Raw genomic sequence first — 21,196 nt, forward strand, 5'->3', positions numbered from 1 at the left:
TTCTTGGACATATCCTGTTTCTCATGTATGTAAACGATCTCCCAGACGAAATAGACTCATTCCTCTCAATGCTGTATGAGAAGTGTTAAGACAGGAAGACAACAAGAGGCTGCAAGTTGACCTGGACAAACTGAAATCCCCAATGATTTAAATGAATAAACATTACTTTTTGTCTCTTCATGGGGGGGATGATTATCTTAAATTGTAGCATGAATTGTAGAATGCCTGGAAATGCATGATACAATTAAAAAAAGCTTGCTAATTTAGAAATTTGCTGATAAAAGCTAATTTGCAAACTTTCAAATATCAAACTTACAGAAATTTATTGAATGCTCATATGAAACATTTAATGAAATTGGGGTCAGTTCTACAAGCCACTTGTAGGGTCAAAGCTTCATTACATGATACAACAGTAGAATACATGTATTGCATGTTGTTTCTGCCCTTAAAGTATTTTTATAGAAACAGTTTATTCCACTGTCTAAGCACCTGTACCATTCACATAGTGTATATAAAACGGTGACTGAATTGCCTGCCGCCTTCTAAAGTGTACCCCAATGCTCATTAAACTATCCAGTGCATGGGTGATAAAGGTAAAATATTTTACAGTTAATATTATAACTATCAAGACCAATAATAACAGTTATGCAAAGGGATCACACTAAAGTGATATTTGAGAGAAACTCAATTGGAGCAATGAGGAGACTCGAACGAGTTATTGGGAACTCTCAGTCACACCTTACCACTGTACCATAACATGATATAAGTTATACAATTTGGGATTCCACTGAATCCACAGGAAGCCTGGAGGCTTCTGCTGAAGCCAGTCCAACACACACCCCCCTCCATGCACTCTGGTGAATGAATAGAGTTGTATGTAAAACATGGCCTGCCGTCTTGTGACCACCCAAACGTGTACATGCTGTATAGTACAATATGGGACTTATTTTTTTATTTTAGTCGCCTATGTTTCGTGCCTAGAGCAGACTGGTTCTAACCCTGACAAGCTGCTCAACAAAGTAATCTTCCCTCGAATGACTTTACCTCAAGCCACACTGCTACTGAACGATTTCCTGCCCTAAGTTTTTCTTTAATTAAAATTTAGTTAATTTTTTTTGCTATGTCAGGAAGCAGCAATAATTGACATGGACATGTTAAGATGAAGCAAGTTATGATATTTAATAAAGATAAGCTATGAGTAATTAAACCTTATAAAAGTGGCCTTTCATTTTTTTGCATTTCTTTTATGAAATTTGGCTAACGCGAATGGGAATATGCCCCATACCATTTGGGTGCATCTGTGTTCTCATCCATTTGTCATCATGATGGTATGCTATTTTGATAGTAGTTCTTGATAATTAACACAAATCCACTTTTGAGTTTGTGATAAAAAAAATACATTTGCCCATTTGTAAACAATTTGTTGCCCATTACTGTAGATTCTACCCTCCTCCTATAGCCCTATTTAATATGGATTAAAGACAGACCGAACTGTAGTCACTTTTGTGTGTGGATTGGTGGGTTCATTTGTTTCAGCCATGTTATTGTGACTATCTTAATTCTTTAATGTTTATTTACCATTGGCACCACTTAATGAACTTCAAGTTCACTAAGCACCCTTAAATATGATAAAAATACTGTCAGCATAGTTTAAAAGTATATTTTACAAAAAAAAAAAGGATAGGGGGGACAGCTTAATCACAATTTTGAATTATTGACCATCATATTCACACTCCACAGGCTGCCTACCTTTCCTGTTGCAACCCTCAATTCTTCAAGCTCTTGCAATGCTGCACATTACTCATGTGCAACCATTAATCTTTTACACATCCCTCTAGTAAATTCATAGTTTATTCTTCCTGACCTGGGCTTGCATGGCACCAGCAACTCTCCATCCCTAACACTAGTTTGAGCTTTACTCTAGTATCTTCCTCTACTATCATTTACACATCAGAATATTAACACTTCCCCAGTCACACACTTTCCTTCTCTCTACACTACAGGGGCTAGATTCACGAAGCAGTTACGCAATCACTTACGAACCTGTACATCTTTTCTTAATCTTTGGCGGTTTTGTTTACAATTATTAAACAGTTAATGAGCTCCGAAGCACCAGGAGGCTGTTTATAACAATAACTGTTGATTGGGAAGTTTCCATGCTTGTAAACTGTTTAATAAATGTAACCAAAGCCGTCAAAGATTGAGGAGAGATGTACACGTTCGTAAGTACTTGCGTAACTGCTTCGTAAATCTGGCCCCTGGTTATTAATCTTTACTCAGAGGCAAGCAAAAATACACTCCTCTAAATAGTTCTCCAGTCGGCTATTTAAACTGGTATGAGATCACTTCAGTATGTTTTATGAAGTGCTTTACTCAATAATCAGCCACATGCTTTGCGAACGCCTGTTATCCGAAAATGCCTGTTATCCATTTGGGGTTTGTTCAGATAAAGTTCGGATAACTGGTGGGACAGGCAGCAGTCTGAATAAAAATGTGCAATAAAGATAGAACTACAGTAGTTTGCCTAGTGACTGTACACAGCACCACTGGAACAGTATTCATACACTAATGGATGGATCTTAAGCTTTCAACTCTGCCATGATATTAGGTACATTACAGTACATGGTAAAAGGCAGTTTGCTGAGGTTACCTCATCACCATTAATCTTCACTTCAATCAACCCAACACTTATCATCCACCACATCATCTTTTCTATCTAAATAACTAAGATTGTAGTTGATGGAGCAATGTTAAAGCAGATCAGAATATATATTGGCGAGTAGTACAAACAAAATGCTGTTGAATTTCTACAACAAAATTGTCAATTTTTCCCCCCTAGCATTTTAGGATAACTATTTATCCGAACACAACATGTTATCCATTCAGTCTCGGTCCCGAGGGGTTCGGATAGCATGTGGCCGACAGTATTTGTCTCTAGTCTGCCTTCATTATATTAGATTATAATATCTGGTAAATAATCAGAAAACTTCATATAGAACAAAAAAATTTAATCTTGCAAGTGATCATACTTTCTCAGCAAATTTATTGAATTGAAGATTCAGTCAATTCCGATTCTGAAGTCAATTCATTCATTTATTATTTGTAGAAATGCTCTACTGTATCTGCACCATGCTATAAATTTGACAGAAGTGTGTTTAATTGACAACTATTCTTGAACTTCTTCTAACCATCTATGTCATCTTCCAACACAACATAAAGCACAGAATCCTGTAGAAAGTAATATTTTTCAGAAAAATAAATTGACGATTCAGAGCTCGTTTAAAATATAAAAATTAAAAGAAATTGATACAGTACACGAAATTTATTCTCTCTCTCTCTCCAAGCAAAGTGACCTAAATCATTTCTATTTAAATTATGTCTACAACACTAGACAAAATGTCTAAATTATGATTTGCAAAACAGACAAATGTGTCCAGTCAGAAACTTGTCGCTAATGAACCCTCCATAATGTTAAGGAAAAAAAATTTACAATAGCTCCATGCATCATCACCCATGCAAGCCATGTCAGTACAGTACTTCTATGTATCATATTAGTAAACTAACATTCACAGAGCATGCAATGCATCAAGATTTATTACAGAAATTACTACAAAATTTTAAATTCCATGCTTACTCAAGCATTCAATATTTCCCATCCCATAAAAATGTTTCCTAGTGAAGCTTTTGTATTAGTAAAAACTACTGCACTGAACTAACGATCCCAAGTCCATGCTGAATATTGAAAGCTCTCGCACTAACCTTCATTATAATTGGGATAAAGCATTTTCTTCTTTTTCTTCTTCTGGTGCTTTTTGGCACACAATAACTTGCCTTTCTTAGTTTTTTCCTTGTTGTTGTTGTCGCCTACAACAGTCTGTCTCATGGCCTCACGGCTGTTGGTGAGAAAGCAGCTAGTCATACTGGGAAATGATTAACATGAGAAATGGTATTAATATCGTTCGTGTAAATGCTACCAACCTAATCAATTTACACGTGTGTACCTGTTATCTATATCTCATTTATGTTACTTCACAGCAAACAAGGATCAAGATAGGATTACAATCTTTTGTCCACATTGAGTGAAACCAAGCAAATCAAGTGTAGCCTGGGGCCAGGTTTGAGGAGAACTCTTGAAACCAACTACAGATAACGTACAGATAATCGTATACTGCACTGGTTAATCCACATTTATAAACAAAAATATTTCATTAAACTGAGATTTGAGTGATGCATCTATGTTCACCTACACTCACCAACGTTTGTGTCTAGATACATACAACACTTCTACAAATTGTCTTTGTCAGTCTTGTCAAATGCACATGTGTCACTTCATTCATCTCTAACATCCAGTGCTTCACTCAAACTAAATACTATGTTACAAGTACACTGCACCTCTTCCAAACATTGTTGACCAATAAATGGGCATAGCAACATAATGGGTCCTGATATTAAAGAGAGGTGGGTGGGGGGGAAAAAATACCAGTTGAGAGTATCTAAGAATCTTTTAACTGCCAAGCATAATTATGGTTTCAAAATTGTAGAGGTAATTTAAAATGAAACACAGCATATAAAACAATTAAAACACTCACTGTTGCTGAAAGGTTTTTGAAGGGATAAGACCAGCAAGAGTTTGGTCTTCCTCCCCATCCCGGTAGGCCTGCCACCAGTTGGGGTCGGATTGAGATATCACATGAAGAATGTCCCCTTTCTGGAAGCTCATGCCCAATTCCCTAAAATAATTTATACCTTGTTTTTAACCACAATATAAACTTCATTTTCTGCAACAAAATTACTTCATGTTAATACAAATAGACAAAAAAAAATTTTTAAATGAATATTTAGCAAACATTGAATGACACCATACTGGCATACTTAACAATTGTACTAACACATTGCCAAAATTTTGTTATCTATAAATGCAGAGAAATCACAATTTTTTTGAGTGCTCTTAAATTAAATAGGAAAATATAGAAAAAACCTATACACTAAAATTGTTCTGACATATTCAGTCATGCTTGAAAGCAGATTTTGCAACAGTTTATGCATGCTACTAATTGTATTTATGTATTTGTTTTAACACAATGTACACTTCATATTACACAAGAATTATTGTACTGAGCATCCACTGAAACCTGGATCTCCTTAAAATAGATTACTCTAAACAACGGACCAAATCTGGCAATCGTATCTTCACTTCCAAACAATGCATTTATTTGTAGAAATGCTCTACTGTATCTGTACCGTGCTATAAATGTGACAGAAGTTTGTTTAATTGACAACTTTTCTGTGGCATCCGTAGTTGCAAGCACATAAACCACATTTTCCGGGAGAGAGGTTTGTCTGACCTCTCATTCATTGGCTACTCCTTTGGATATATCACCAAGAGTTGAAGCCATTTCACCTAGCTAGCATAATATGGGTACATCAGATAAGGGTAAGAGGAACTTTCTTTTACCACGGATAACAAGGCCAACTGGAGAAACATGATCACGGCTGGGATGGCAAATAGTTGGCAGAGTATGGCACTGGCACAATTGCTGACACCACAGTTTGAAAAAAAAGTGACAGTAGTGATGGTAAGAGTAGTGAGAAACGGTGAAACCTCTTAAAGTACGAGTGTTTCGATAATTCTGTTTACCGGTGATCTATGCAGTATTGTAGCATGTAGCTGGCTGGCTGTTGGCTACACCAATCTGTAGCCAAAAGAATGGCACTAACCATGGGCATTGAGAATCTCAAGGCTAGTTCAGGGCTACGCAGAAGTTTAACACAATATGACACTACTATAGCCAAATATTGCTAGTTTTGCATTACTCGCTAATTGTCTATTGAATATGGGATAACCATTTGTGTCCTCAATACTGTAAACAACTCAACGATGAGAACCTTAAAAGCTTCCCACACAGCTGGGGCCAACAGCTATTAAAACAAAACTTGAGGCTCTCTCCCAGTCCAGAAATTTAATTAAACAGCTGAATAAATAAATAAAGATGTAGAATGTGTGAGAAAGTAGGCTGTAAAAATTTTTTATTTAACATTACTATAGAAAATGTTTTCTTGTTATTCATCAGTAGATTTAATCCTCTGACTTATATAATTAAAAGGACTAGTAAACAATTATTCACAATTTGATCTTGTTTAACTGATGGCAAAATGCTCAAATGCAGCGAAGACAAGAATTGGTACCAAATGACAAAAAAAAAAAAAACTACTGCCCAACACCGTTTTAGCATACTACCCAGTTCAGAAAATATATTCTGCACGCTATATGCAATTTAGGTTACTGTATTTCTCATCATGTGATGACCCTTTCAAGGTCGTGGGGGTGAGGCATGAGGCAATAAGCATAAGCATCCTCTAGTATACAGAGAGGATACATGATCACACAAACAAGAAACAAGGTTTAAGAACTATTTTAAATCATTCGGTGTCTCACCTGCAAGGTATGTACAAGTCCTCTTCAGGATCATAGTCAAAGTGAGCTTTGACATGTATCGTCTGAGCAATGGGTGGGCGAGACGCTGGAGGAGGCTGTCCACTTGGGATGATGATAAAGGTCAAGGTTCCAGTCATACCTGCAATAGTACAGCGAGAATTCCAATTAGTGATTAGTACTGTACTTATGTTAGTAAGAAGAACCAAAGATAAATATTCTGTAAAGATAAACAAAGATAAATATACAAGTAAAATAAGCAGGGCATATTGATAAGATATTAAGGGATCAGTCCTTCAGCCCATCCTATTTTGAATACATATAGGGTACTGTATTGTAAAGTAGATTCCTGATTCTGTTCAAAGTACTTTTATGCCTCCACTTCTATAGCAAATTGGTATCTACACACAATTAGTTTAGCACAATTCACTGTTTTAGTAATCAGTACAAAAAAAATCCTATGTTTTAACTTTTACATTAAAAATTATATTACTGTACTGGACACCCACACATTGCAACCTTCATTAAAAAAGAGGCTCGGATTTTGACCACAACCTAACAATGTACAAATTTTCTTATACTTCCAGATGGGGCAATATACACAGATGCATCTAACCTTAAACAGACAAAACACACACATTCTTATAGATGGATTATATTATATATAGAATAATATATTTTGTCTTGTATTTTCTGAAGACCAAACAACTTCCTAGGGCACCTCCAGGCCATGACTGTTTAATGTGTCAAACTGGTTATGACATTTCTTGAAGTTTATTCTGGCTTTGTGAATTCATTATTCAAATTTAGTAAAGTAGAATATTGAGATATTAAAATATTAAGAGTAGAATATTAAAACTTCCATGTTATTTTTATACTACAAATGCTTGGGAGTCAAGCCAGGAACATTTGTGGATCAGTCTCAATTTCAACAACAATGAGACAGATACACAACTTCATCTGTGCTCAGACAATCATTTTGAATAACGTCATGGCATGGTTTCATCATTGCCCCTACTAGTATTGTGTGCCAGAGTTAAGGACATGATGCAAGAACTTTTATTTTCTATTCTAATCTCATCTGTCAATACAATATAAAATGTCTAGGCTGTCGGATCCTTTTACTCGTACGCAAAAATATTTGTGAGCAAGAAATACATTAGTATTATGCAAAATTCACATCTAACTTATTTATTAAACATGCAAAAAACATTGAGAGGCTTAGATGAAAAAATACAGTATATATACTGTACCTCTTTTTGTAGATGCAAAATCTTAATGTGATATAATACATACCAGCCAGCATATCACAAATGTCATTAACTGACTTTCCTCTCACTTCTACTCCATTCACTTCCAATATTTCATCACCCTCATGGAGGAGACCCGACTTCTCGGCAGCGCCACCTTTCACAATGCGCCCAATGATTACAGAATCACCTTCGTTTCTTATTGTAGCACCCTGAAAGTAAACAATGTATTCAGAACTAAAACATTCCACTGGATGCAAGACACCATTCTCACATCTGTGTACTCAGAACCATACTAACATTATATGCAGAAATACTGTTTACAAATTAGACATTTTTATTTGTAGCAGATCAACGAAGAATACAAAGAGTACAGGGATCATAACTAGCACAGGGAGCATAATTAGCAAAGGGATCATAATTAGCAAAGTGAACATAATTAGCACAGTTTCTACTTGAAGCTCTTCAAATTCGTTTGTTTTTTATAATATCAACCCACAATATTGAATGTAGATAACGCTCAAAGAAGTTGCATTAGCGTGATGTATTAATGAGATCAGTAGGAGTACTCGGAGCATAGGTTCAAATTCTCGTCATGGCTCCTGCTGATTTTCTCATTACAGGTAATATTTAATCAACTTCAAAAGTGGCATAAATAAAATAATATCAATGTTAATTTTTATCACCATTTTGAGCCCCAGGGTGAAAACCAAATGTGCCACAGTGAAAGGGTTAAAGAGACTTTACATTTACAATTATGAATAAGAGATATAAATTTCAAGTCAATACAAGACACACTTGCAAATTATTGGATAAATCACTTATAATAACCAAAAATCGACATGACAGTATCAAAGAGGTATAAACACATGTAAGGAATACAGTATACATTTAGTACAGTACTGTACTGCAAAACATAGCTAAAGCAAAGGAACGTCAAACATACCAAAGGCTCATTTGTCTTGTCTATTCGAACAATTTTTACACTTTCTTCAGGGTAATTTGTGACTCTATCCAGCACTTCCTCCTCGGGCAAGTTACCAACAGGCAGAGGCTCACGCTCAGCAATCCGATCATGTGCATACAGGAGGCCTTCCACCGAGTATTTGTTAAGTATGTCAATAAGTTCCGCTGCCTCAGGTACTGTGTATTCTTGAAGTTCCTGAAGACTCTGTAAAATATTAATGTAAAATATTAATGTAAAATATTAATGTAAAATATTAATGTAAAATATTAATGTAAAATATTAATTACTGTAAAACATTAAAAAAATATTAGATATGCACATTCAAACCATAAAAATATTAATTGATTAATAAGTTTTCTGGTGCTGTAACAATGAGGTCATTTGTACCATATCCATCACAAATCTATACATCGAAACATTTTATTGGTCCCATAATAGCTCATTCATCTGGTCATAAGGCACAGTACAGCATGTTAATGGTGCTGGCATTCTGCTCATCTTCCGCACTTGTATGGTTCATCACCTGGTGCTATTAACATTAAACATCACCATGTAGCACTGTTTACTCCCATCAAGCACCCTTGTCCTGAGCATGAATCATTCCTGTTTACTCCCATCAATCACTTGTCCTGAGCACGAATCATGTCTGCACGTCTTTACTATCTCATCCCACCTATTAACCTCAGGTTTGTCTCATCTTCTACCATCTTGTCTTTCCCACTAAGATGTTTCTTGTACAATTCCTATTTACTTAACTACTTTAGCAATATGTAAAGAAACTAAGCCAAGCAGAATGTTTAAGATTCCCTGCCTCACTTCAAAACAGAACACTGACTGGCAAGTTGTGTTGTTAAGAAAAAAAGGTGGGACAGGTGTAGTTGAGGTAGAGTAGGCAAAATTGTGTAATTAAGGAGAAGAGAGGTAAAGGGGTGTTAGTTGGCAAGTGGTGAGGATGGACAGGGTAGGGTTAGTACTATGGTTGGTGTGTATGTGTAATTACCCAAGTGTAGTTATGGGATGAGAGCTGTGCTCGTGGTCCCCCCCCCCCCCCCCCCGTCTTCCTAGGACACTGTCATAACACTGAAATTATTTTGTCAACATCAATGAACAAGAACCAGCAGCAAGACAACTACTTACTACCTTGTAAACATCACAATTGAGTGTTGGTTGATAAACACGGTCTCAAATTTTGCAAAGGAGATAGAGAATCGAGCAGTAGTACATTTGGGTTCGTTCTACTCTCCATCAGGAATCCCAGGTTTGAATCCTGGGCGGTACAGAAATGGTTGGGCACATTTTCTTTTGCCCAATACCTATTTTTACCTAGTAGTAAATAGGTACCCAGGGAGTTAATCAACTGATGTGGGGAATGCATCCTTGGGGGGACCTTGATAAAAGCTAAAGTGCACATACACAAAGGCTGCCTATCTCCGACAAAAATTATTTCCTAATTAGTGTAACTAAAATTTTCCCCGAGGTGCTTTACAACTTACAAAAGGTAAAGTAATTGGACCTAAATAAGTTTACATCCAGAAAATACTGGTTCCAAGATATGGTTATAGCTTTATGTAACACATTATAGGATACAGCAAGGTTGCTCGATTGTTTCGAGTGTAGGTTAGACAAATACATGGAGAAGTGTGGATGCAGATAAATTCGAGCTGCCTTGTATAATGCAATATCCCTTTTGTGCAGTTTCCACTATTCATATAATGAGCTACAGCTCTCATGCCAAAATAAAAACAGGAAATTGAATTTTAGGGAATTAGATTAAACTATTTTCCTTAAATATCAAATTAATTATATTTTGAGTCACTACAAAACTAAAACCCAAAAGTACCTAATTTCATCTTCATAGTTTCCTACCTAGTGCTTCAAACCTACACTGAATCTTGCACTATCCACTTCCGCAATACACTATTTACTCTCATAAAGCCGATGTACATTTTTGTATATACTGTATATAAATAAACTTGTGTTTTAATACTCCTGGATCATACCTCCGCTAAAAGTTCTTGAGCATTGTCAGTGACAGGTGTGGGGGGTCGATTTAAACACCACGTTTCTTGCACCTTATTGTGAACAGCCAGCACCTTCTGGAACTCTGGATTGGTCAAAAGTTGGGCCACAAGCGTCATATCTTCACTAATTCGGTGGCCATTAGACTTTAGCACTGTCTGGATCCTTTGTAGTGACTGAATAAGTTCATTAATACCTGAAAAGAAATAAGAACTCAACAGTCAAGTTTAAAAAAGGCATTAATTTTAGCTTTGCTTAATAACATTAGGACTTAATATATAAATACAGTGTGTATTCCAAGTATGTACAGTATAATTACTGGTAACTTTAATTATTGTTGGATTTTGTGATGTTCTTGCTTTGTGCTGACCATATATTTCTATCTTACTTTATAATAAGTGCAGCAATGATGATATATATGAGAGAAAATGCAGAGTAGAGGCGTGGGTGAAAGAAAATTCCATGTACAGTAAATTAAAATGACCTGAAAATAGATTCTTGGGGGAAAACGGAGTGATGTACTTCCTAATATCAATACCAAAGTCAATTTTATGATGCACATGTTTTAAACATTTAAAATGTTATATGGTGTAATAAAATAAACATTAAGTTCAATATTAACGGTACAATATTTTACTTCCAGCTCAACAGTAGTCATGCCAGTGTTGTACTTAAAATTCAACCCAAAGCTCTCTTACCTATAACTTTACTAGGGGTATCAGCACTGGCCTGGGCCTCCACCCCAGCTTGTAGCTCCTCAACTGCAAATGCTTCATTAACAACCCCAGTTGGCACAGGTTTGTTCGCGAGCTGCTGTAGCTTCTGAGATGATCGTAATGATGATCTTAACATTGCTTCATTCTCTTCACGTTCCCTGCGAACCTTTAGCTCCTCCTAAATAAAATTTAGAAACAAACTGTTTTAGTGCAAGCATTGTGCATCCATTCACACATGTATACCATACATATTACCTTGCCTTATGGCCTTATGGTTACCTTGCATTCATTCCAGGGGTCAAGGTCCCTGCAGCCCAGTCTCAGACCAGGCCCTACTAATGCACATATATACAGTAATGACAATTATATCTTAGCAAAACCATACAAAATGTTGACAACCATACCTCATATTTTTTTATTTTATTCATCTCTTCTTGTGTGGATGGCTGCTGTATTAGTCCTTCTTGCTGTGAAGGCGGGAGCTGAGGAGATCTCTGGGGTTGGTCTGGAATGCGTGGAGGCGTGGACTTTGGTAGCGTGCCATTCTGCGGTGTGGCACTTCCAGATGACCCTCCCTTCTTGCTGCTTTTACTGCTATTATTATTATTATTGTGGATTGGTGTGATTGGCTGACTCTGTGGCCTAGGTGGTGGGTATCTGGAATAAGACAAATATTTCTAATCACTAATCCCACAAGCTCACAAGAAAGTAGCATCATTTGCAACTTAGGGCCCTACTACAATGAGAGAACTGAGGCATGCTTAATAACTAGAGTGTTTCCTAATAAATTTAGGCAGTAATGACCTCTGCACAATCTCCAGGCTGGCAATTTTGCCAGATTTTAATGGAGACATTATGCTTTTGATGCATCGAGTTTCATTTGGGTATATCTCTACTTCTAATTCTGTATTTCAGTTTGGTTCAGAACAAAGTGCAAACTGTATGAATTTTAGATCTTTTGTCAGAACTGCTAGCTAACTAGCTTATAACAGTTTAGAGGATGGATACATTATACTGTACTGTATTACATTACTTTACTCAGATACAATGTAATGCAATGTTGAACCTTATTGGCTTGCATAGATTTATGCAGCGTGTACCGATTCTGTATATCAGTTTGGTTGAGAACTAAGTGCAAACTGTAGGAATTTTAGATCTTATGTCAGCACTGCTTGCCAACTAGCCTATGAGCAGTTTAAGGGATGAATATATTACATTGTATTACTTTACACTGCATTACGTAGTGTGTGTGTGTGTGTACTCTATATTACACCAGGCATCACCATTGATGTAAGTTTCATTCAGCTCATGTTGTTTTATACCAATCCCATTACAGTACTGTTACTATAGTTACCTTAATCCTTGGCAACCTGCCCATTATCCATGTTAGGTAGATGTGCCAGTTCATCTTAAAAAGATTTTTTTTTTATTAATGACATCATAAATCCCTTTGTCATTTTTGTGCAAATTGGATCACCTCATCCATAAATCTGATGACCTGATAATTTAGGCTATCTTTAATCACCTGGCTCCTGTTACGGTAATGCAAGAACTTTGGCTCTTCTTCATTTGATTCTTATTTACTGTGTAGTTCTCAGCTCCTGCTTCCCACCTCAATATGATAAAATCAGCTAGAAATGAGTATGGTTTATTATTTCTGTTCCCCTTAGTGCTATGCTTCCAGTCAATATTAGTTCAAATCTATTTTAGTCTTTGCCTCGTGGCACCGTTTGTTGAACAATGGATTAATCCTGTTTTTTCTCTTTCTGGACTTTCTGGCATGGAATAATCTCTTGCAGTTGTAGTACACCTCCTGGCAATGAATTCCACAATTTCAATTGTGGTACACCTCTAGGTCAAGTGCTTGATGCACTTCACTCTAATTCTTTTATTTTGGTGTCTACTTCCTTCAGGCTGCAATCTAACTGCCTTCTCAGTATACTTTTGTTTTTCAAACTCCCCTTCCCTTCCCCCATACAGTGGCTCGTCAAATGTTAGTATCTCAATGTTGGCTTCGTTTTGCATTATGATGATCACAAGGAAATAATTGTAATTTACATTAGTCGACTAAAGTTTAACAAATTCATTATTACATCGGTGTGAGGGGAGGGGAACGGGTACATGTGTGAGGGGAAGAGGAGAGGAGGGGGGTGCACGAGTGTCGGGGGAGGAGGTTTGTGCATGTGTACTTGCCTAGTTCTGCTTGCAGGGTTGAGCTTCAGCTCTGGTCCCTGCTCTAAACAGTCAGTCAGCTGGTGTACAGGTTCCTGAGCCTATTCGACTATCGTACTCGCATTTGAAACTGTACAGTATTGCCTCGAGATTTCGTGTGTCATGAAGTAAGTCCCTTCTCTCCAGATGTTTAAGGTTTTTTCTCACTACTGTATTTCCATCACCTTGCATGGTATAGAAGTTAGGGACACTGGCCTGTAGTTCAGTGCCTCTTGTATGTTGCCCTTTTGTATATTGGGACTACGTTAGCAGTCTTCCATATTTCTGGTAGGTCTTCTGTTTCTAGTGACTTAATATACACTGTGGAGAGTGGCAAAGTGCTTCTGCACACACCTTAGTACCCATGGTGAGGTTCTGTCAGGTGCAACAGCCTTTCCCACGTCCAGGTTCAACAGATACCTCTTAACCTCATCTCTGGTAATTTCAAACCCTTCCAAGGTTGCCTGGGATTTTAAAGGATAAGGTTAAGGGATTTCTCCTCGTTTTGTTGTGAAGCCCTCCTGGAATTTCTTGTCGAGTTTTTCACGCATCTCTCATTCTGTGTACCTGTCCTCACCATTTCTCGGTTTCATCACTTGTATTGTTGTGTTCCTCCTGATGTGACCGAGAAGCAAATTTGGTTATGCCATGGTTTTATTTGCATTATTATTTTCAGACTGCTGCTCTGCTCACTTTCAGGTATTCATTCCTGGCTCTCGGTAATCTCTCTCTGCTTTTTGGTATTTCTGCAGCTACTCCACAAATTTTTATTTAATTTCTTTGCTTCCATACACTCCCTATTAACCAATGGATTCCTCGTCTTGCTAATCTTGTTTTTCCTTCTAGGTCAGGATAAACTTGTTTACTACCTCCTGACACTTTTGGGTGACAATCCATGTCTTGTACAGACTTAGCACCGAGTTCTGTTTCTCATAGTAATTCTATTAAGAATTTTCTCATCTCATTGTTCCCCTTTCATTATGCCAGCCCATTGTTTTCTAGTTCTTTTTTGGGACAGATTACTCCTAATTGCACCAGATACTCAAATATCAGTACAATGTGGTCACTCATTTCCATGGGAGCTTCCAACTTAACTTCCCTTACGTCAGATTCAGGGTGAATATTGGAAAAAGTCTAGCCAGTTCATCTTCCCCTCTCTCTCTCTCGTGGGTCCCTTGACATGTTTGTTTAGAAAGTTTCTTGTTGCCACGTCCAGCAGCTTAGCTCTCCAGGTATCTGGTCCTCCAAGAGAATCTCTGTTCCCCAAATCTTCCCATGGTTGAAGTCTTCCATGATTAGCTGTCTGGAACTGTTCCTGCAAGAAGCAAAAGCTGCTCTCTGTTATATTAATGGTAGTCATGTTGTTTATTCCATCATATTCCTGTCCGAGTCTTCCGTCATTTGGTACAGTTATATATTACTACTACTATTTTGTCTTCTAATTGCTATGTTGCCTGTTATGTAGTCACTGAAACCCCCACAGACCAGGATAATCATCTCCTCAAGCTCCAGTCTTTTATCCGCAGACCCACTCCATCTCTTCCTTCCCTCTTTCCTTACTACATAGTAGCAGTAGGCATCCTGTAGTCTTGGGAGACTATGGAGTTGCACTCAAGTTGCCAAGGCTGGAGGGAGAAGCTGTTACTATGTTACTACATAGTACAGGTATTCCTGCAGAAACACTGCATTTGTTGACTTTCACTGGTTTTGTTTCTGTGCGTGCTATTATGTCCTAGTTTTCTTCTTGCGACCTTTCTCCGAGTTCACTTGTTTCCATTTGCAATCTCATCTATATTTGTGTACATTGTTTTAAAGCTCACTTTTCCCTGTTCATTTTCACTTCCTCTCCCTGATGGACATTCTGCTGGTGTAGGAAGTTGTTCCATGGGTGTGGCAATTTGTGAGATGGTTAACAGTGCCTCGGAGGATTCTGGGGTGAGGGGTCAAAGAAGGGGAAGTCAAGGAGGGTGAGGGGTCAAAGGAAGGGGGAAGTCAGGGAGGGTATGGGGTGAGGGGGGAGTAGGATGAACATCTGAATCTGGATAGGGAGGGTTTGGGGGATGAGGAGGGTTTCTACAGGGAGCAAGGTAGAGGAGTTGCAGTCTTCTCTTGGGTTGCTGGTTCCCCACTTCCCCTCTGGAATATAGGGTTGGGGGGGACAGTGGGTCCCCCGGTTCTCTCCTCTCTTCCTAGCATCTGCTACACTGCTTCTCTCATCCCTTGTCATGTCCCTCTGAAGGAATACTTTTTTATATCTTCTTACATTTAACAGTTGGCTCTTCTTTTGCTAGAATTTCCTATTTCCTCCTTTGTGCTTTGTAGTCTTCTTCATAAACACAACCATGATCAGTTGATCTCAGTCCTTGTTGCACAAGCCTAGCCCGAAAAACTTCTATATGCTTTGTTCAACCCCTCCATTTAAACCCTTTGTAATATGCACGCACGCTTATCTGAGAAAATAAATCAAATATCCCCATACAAGATGAACCTTAACCAAAACTTCAATCGGACTTGAGAATGGTCCAGGACGGACTGAAACGTCATCGTCCCTTCACCTTCTAGTGTGTGGTCTGGTCAATGAAACTTCAATCCTTTTATGACACACCTGCACCTTGCCATGACACATCTGCCCCAACACACACACAACCTCAGAAGAGACACTTGCCGATGGTAATAACGAGAACACGTGGCTTACCTTGGCGGGGTCTTGGTGCGAGCCACAAAGGAATCGGGCACGTCGACAGCCATTTCGCGGTGACCCGGGTCGAACTCGACCATGCTGATCATGTTGTCGAGGCCAATCTCGGGGGCAGAGATGACGGTGGGGGGATCTCGCGACTCCCTCCCCTTGCGGGAGTGCCGTGGGGTGCTGCCCCCTGTGCCCTTGTGGCGGGGGGTGCCGCGCCCCACCTCCCCACTACCGCTGCTCCCTCCCGATTTGCGAGAGCTGAAACAAAATGAACAAATTAGAACATCTCTAAAACGTTGTTATATCAGAGACTACTAATTAAAATTAACCGTGATGTATAACAATTAACTGCACTCTGGATATCATCAATTAAATAAATGGGATAAAAATATGCTACGCAGTTCAGTTAATTTAATCAAGATAACATTTTAAACACACACTTCACACATGACTCATTAACATTAAAACATAGAAAACTATGTCCACATTTGCAACATATCAATTTATTTCATATGTACCAATAGGAGAAAGGTTGTACAAAATACCCGGGAAGAGCAAAATTAACTTTCAAGAAAGACTTACTAACCCAGTCATAAACTTGAGCATCGTGACTGATCCTCAAGCCCGCGGCTTCACGTTAACCCGATACCAATGTCGCCCATGGCGGTAAATGTTCTCTTATGTACACTAATGTCTCTGTTTCGCTGCACTCTTTATACACAAGTCTGTATGAATGTGCCATTGCTAGTTCTCACTGTGTTACCCATTGTCAAACTGGTAACCATCATCTTTCATGGTTTAGTCCTTGTTCTTCTATTGAACTATCGACCAGATTACACGCAGTCCACTAGGATTTAATGTTACATCATCCTCACAGGTATGTTTCCATCGAGTTTATCTTCGATTCTTTGAACAAGACACGCAAAATTGTTCTAATATTTTCATAAAAGTTTCATGAAAACACCTTTATATACATTGGCCAAGTTTAATTAATTGCAGTATACTGCGAACAAAGCTGGTAGGGTGTAGTTCCCAAGGGTCCCCAGACACCGGACATGTCCCAATAGGATCTCTTTCAGTGGTCTGTGGCGTCTCAACACTGCTGCTCTCACCTCGTGCACAGCGTCCAAGCAATTTCTTATCCAAGCCTGTGGAATGCATCATTACTCACCCAGATTTGATATCATATGGAGATAACGTCAGCCCGAAGAGACTTATCGCCCTCACCTGCAGTTCACATTCCGACGTAAGTGATATCCAGAGAGGAGAAGGAAGACGGAAATTTTATTTCTGTAATCCTCCTCGCGCTTTACACAAAAAACGCGAGTGGAATCGCCTCTGACACAGGTATGCGCGGGTTTAGAAAATATTTATTTCGACACGCAAAAATTACTTCTGTAGAAAACACGGAAAAACTACGAGCTGATATTAATAAAGTTTTCGATTAGGCAGCAGAAAATAACATGATCTTTAACAGTAATTAATTACAGGTCCTATGGTATGGTAAAAATTAAGACAAAAACAGGGTATAAAACAAAATCTCCCCATCAGCTGCCTGTACACCAAAGACACTCATCTGCCCTGAACTGCTAAACACCACAAACGACATGGTTGAAGTCCTGATAATTAAAACAAATTCTAAATGTGATTGTATACAAGTCACCAGATCCTCAGCAGTTTAAACGACCCAACTTAAGAAAATAGAATACTGCTTATATACTGCTTACCCCACAAACTCTGCCCCTAACATCGTATTTCTTGGTGATTTCAACTTAAGGTATATAAAATTGACAAATGTGGCAAATATTGACATAGCAGGAAGAATCTCAGGAAGCAGTCTGAATGGACAGTCACACGCAATTGACCTCTTCCAGATTGATTGAAGATTAAGCCACCCAAAAGGTGGCACGGGCATGAATAGACCGTAAGTGGTGGCCCTTTTGAGCCATTCAAGAGCTGATACTGGAGATCTGTGGAGGTGCGACTGCACCCTGCGTGACGGGAGATGTCTCCCCCGTGTCTTCCAGATGTGACAAATTTGCTTATAAACCAGCAAATGGTAGACCAATTAGAAAACACCCTAGACGTTATTTTTTACAAACAACGATGAACTGATTAGGGGCAATGATTACAAACTCAGATCAAAACCTAATCGAATTTCAGACAAGCATGGACAACAGACCTGTGCAGCCAGCCTCAAATCCGTGAAGAGAATTCAGCAAATTCAACTTTGTAATAAACTGATTTAAATGGAAACGAATAAACCAAGACCTTGCAGAAATATGCTCGGAAGAACATCTAGAATCTAGATAATGCAAACATCTAGATGATGCAAGCGCATCGAGGAGAAAAGCACAGTAACACTAGAAATGTGTGGAAGGTACATACCAGTAAAATAAATAAGAGAAAAAGATGCAAACGGGAATGAGAACAACGTTCTCCCTATAGGTGAAGAAAAACAACAGAACATCTCAAACACTCCACTATCAACACCGACAATGAAAGTCACGTAGAGAAATAAAAATGATCGAGCTCAGGCTGTAAGAATCAAAATCCAGAAGAGGCAACGAGAGCAAAATGTCATACATGAAATAGAGTAATCTGAAATACTTTTTCTCGTATGCAAACTCTTGACCAGACCATCAAGCCAAGAGGCCTGGTCAGAGACCGGGCCGCGGGGACGTTGAGCCCCGAAATCAACGCAAGATAACCCACAAGGTAACATAAGATTCCTTTCTGATCGAGAAGTATTTTTCAACACAGAAATCTCACTAGTTAGAACTCTAAATTCCATCGTTTTAATACAACGTTTTATGGACGTGCTCATAAAACTAAGACAGGTGCTCTAGATAAAGGTACTGTCCAGATAAGTCCGTGGATATCTTTTTTCCTCGCTACTTGCAGATAACACGTGTGTGATAAGATACCATCACTACACACAACTGAACACAAACTGTGATAACGAATATTCCAACCACTCACGAGTCTCAACCGGCACACATTCTGAACATTTCGGAGGGGCTAACCAGGTATAATAATATGTATACATATACATATATACTGCAATATGTATCCACATAGTATACATGACTGTGAAGCGAAGCAATGAGAGGGCGACTGTGCGCAGTGGGGGTCAAAACACATCAGAACGGGCCTAGGCTTCCACATGTTGGTAGGCATAAAATATGCCTTATGACGTATGCCTGACTATAGTGGCATATCCCACCTCCCAATCCCTCGCCCGGTGCTTCAATCCCACTCCCCAAAGATCCACACATCCAACACCAAGACCTCTTGTTCAACTCATTAGCTTTTGACAAGAGGAAGCGTCCGCATTTGAATCCTACTTTCAGTTAAGGCAAGTGAGAGTGAGAGTAGAGTGTGAGGTAAGCGAGAGGGGAGGGAGAAGGGTAGGTGAGCGTGAGGGAGAAGGGTAGGTGAGCGTGGGGGAGGGGGCGGGAGAAATGTGTTATAGGGGGGGGGGGGGGGAATGGGTGGAGGGATCTAAGAGTTGAGACACGTTGCCACCAAATACCTCGTATTGATTACATCCACCAGGGTGTGCTGCCGGCCAGTGCTTGCCCCATTATGCAAGTCAACGTCGCTGGCGGCACGGTGACCAAACACCCATTCATATCGACAGGCTGCACCCCAAACCAAACACCGACATGAGAGCCGGAGCTCGATCTAGCTAGCACTCGGCCCACACACGGCATCCGGATCGTCAACGAGGTTAGGAATTTAGAATATCCGGTCCAGATCTGTCATTCACAATTCAATACTTACCCCAAGTCAGCGAGCTCTAGAGGGCCAGCACGGACCCGGTGACAAAAGGTGGGCCTAGGAGCACCAGTAGGCTGACTTCTGAGATTGCGAGAGGCGTGAAAGTAGCAGATGAAGTCTCCATCTCTCCCTCTAATGGCTCTCCGATACGCACACACACGATAACGCCCGCCAACACGCGCGTGCAACCACTCTTCTGATAACCAGCTGATCTGCCCCCTACTCCTGACAGAGCCGGGTAAATGTGGGCCTCTTATTCACGGTTTTGACTAATATCTCACCTGCGCCAGGTGGCTCTTGCGACGAATTGTCCCCATTTTGGGTTTTCCGAGCTTTATAGTGGGGGGGGGGGTACTTGTTTTTCCTAAACCCCCCTTCGCCTTCTGTCTTCCTGATCAATCAGGCTGTGATTTGTATGTCAGATGGCGAGCAGCTGTGTCTAACATTCTGATGGACCAGACCACCAACTAAAACAGAGGGACAGAGACCGGGCCGCGGGAACATTTATTCCCGGAACCAACACAAGGGCAGCAGCGAGATTCGTGTCCCTGTGTGGCTCAATAACAGGGAGGAGGGTGGTTCAATAACAGGAGGGTGGCTCAATTACAACAGGGATCTGTTATTCCATTACCTTGAGTTTACGTTCGGCCAATTCTACTAGCTATTGTTCCCCCCAAGCCGAGCCTGGGGCCAGGCTTGTCTCGTGGTAACTTTATCTAAAAAGGCTGCTGTTGCTGCTTGGTGCGGCCCGCAGGCCTGCATATTACTACACAGGTTGTGTGTGCCTGGAGAAGGTCCTGGGAGCTGTTCTGCTCCCCCCAAGCCCAGGGGCCAGGCTCTACTTGTCCAAAGCGTTACGGTTTACAAGAATATCCGCACTAAAGATGATGACAGTTTGGCAGTTGGGTGGAAAGGAACTGGGCGACTGGGTAATTAAAAAAGCAAAAGGAACAGAGAGGAGGGAGAAGGGGAGGGGGAGAGAGGGGTGGCGGGAGAGGGGGTCATTGACGAGAGGGAGTCCATATACCGAGTATTGATAAACAGTAAGGCAGGTGGGGTTTGGGGTTACCCAGTAGCACTATCGTTCATTAGTACTGCACACCTTAGTCCATCCCCATACAGGCATCG

At 39.6% G+C, this 21,196-nt stretch overlaps 1 protein-coding gene across 1 annotated transcript in view; it reads right to left on the minus strand.

Annotated features, from left to right (window-relative positions):
* Positions 1-21,196, minus strand: part of LOC123765695 (protein PALS1) — a 368,225-nt gene that overhangs the window by 18,646 nt on the left and 328,383 nt on the right. Inside the window, exons 8-16 of the mRNA XM_069336852.1 lie at positions 16,292-16,543; positions 11,790-12,042; positions 11,368-11,563; positions 10,651-10,865; positions 8,630-8,854; positions 7,730-7,895; positions 6,437-6,575; positions 4,590-4,730; positions 3,760-3,893 (exon numbers count right to left, since the gene is read on the minus strand). Coding sequence (XP_069192953.1) covers positions 3,760-3,893; positions 4,590-4,730; positions 6,437-6,575; positions 7,730-7,895; positions 8,630-8,854; positions 10,651-10,865; positions 11,368-11,563; positions 11,790-12,042; positions 16,292-16,543 — 1,721 coding nt within the window. The remainder of the gene's footprint in view (positions 1-3,759; positions 3,894-4,589; positions 4,731-6,436; positions 6,576-7,729; positions 7,896-8,629; positions 8,855-10,650; positions 10,866-11,367; positions 11,564-11,789; positions 12,043-16,291; positions 16,544-21,196) is intronic.

This window comes from Procambarus clarkii, chromosome 37, assembly GCF_040958095.1.
Source record: "Procambarus clarkii isolate CNS0578487 chromosome 37, FALCON_Pclarkii_2.0, whole genome shotgun sequence".
In the NCBI taxonomy this organism is placed as follows: domain Eukaryota; kingdom Metazoa; phylum Arthropoda; class Malacostraca; order Decapoda; family Cambaridae; genus Procambarus; species Procambarus clarkii.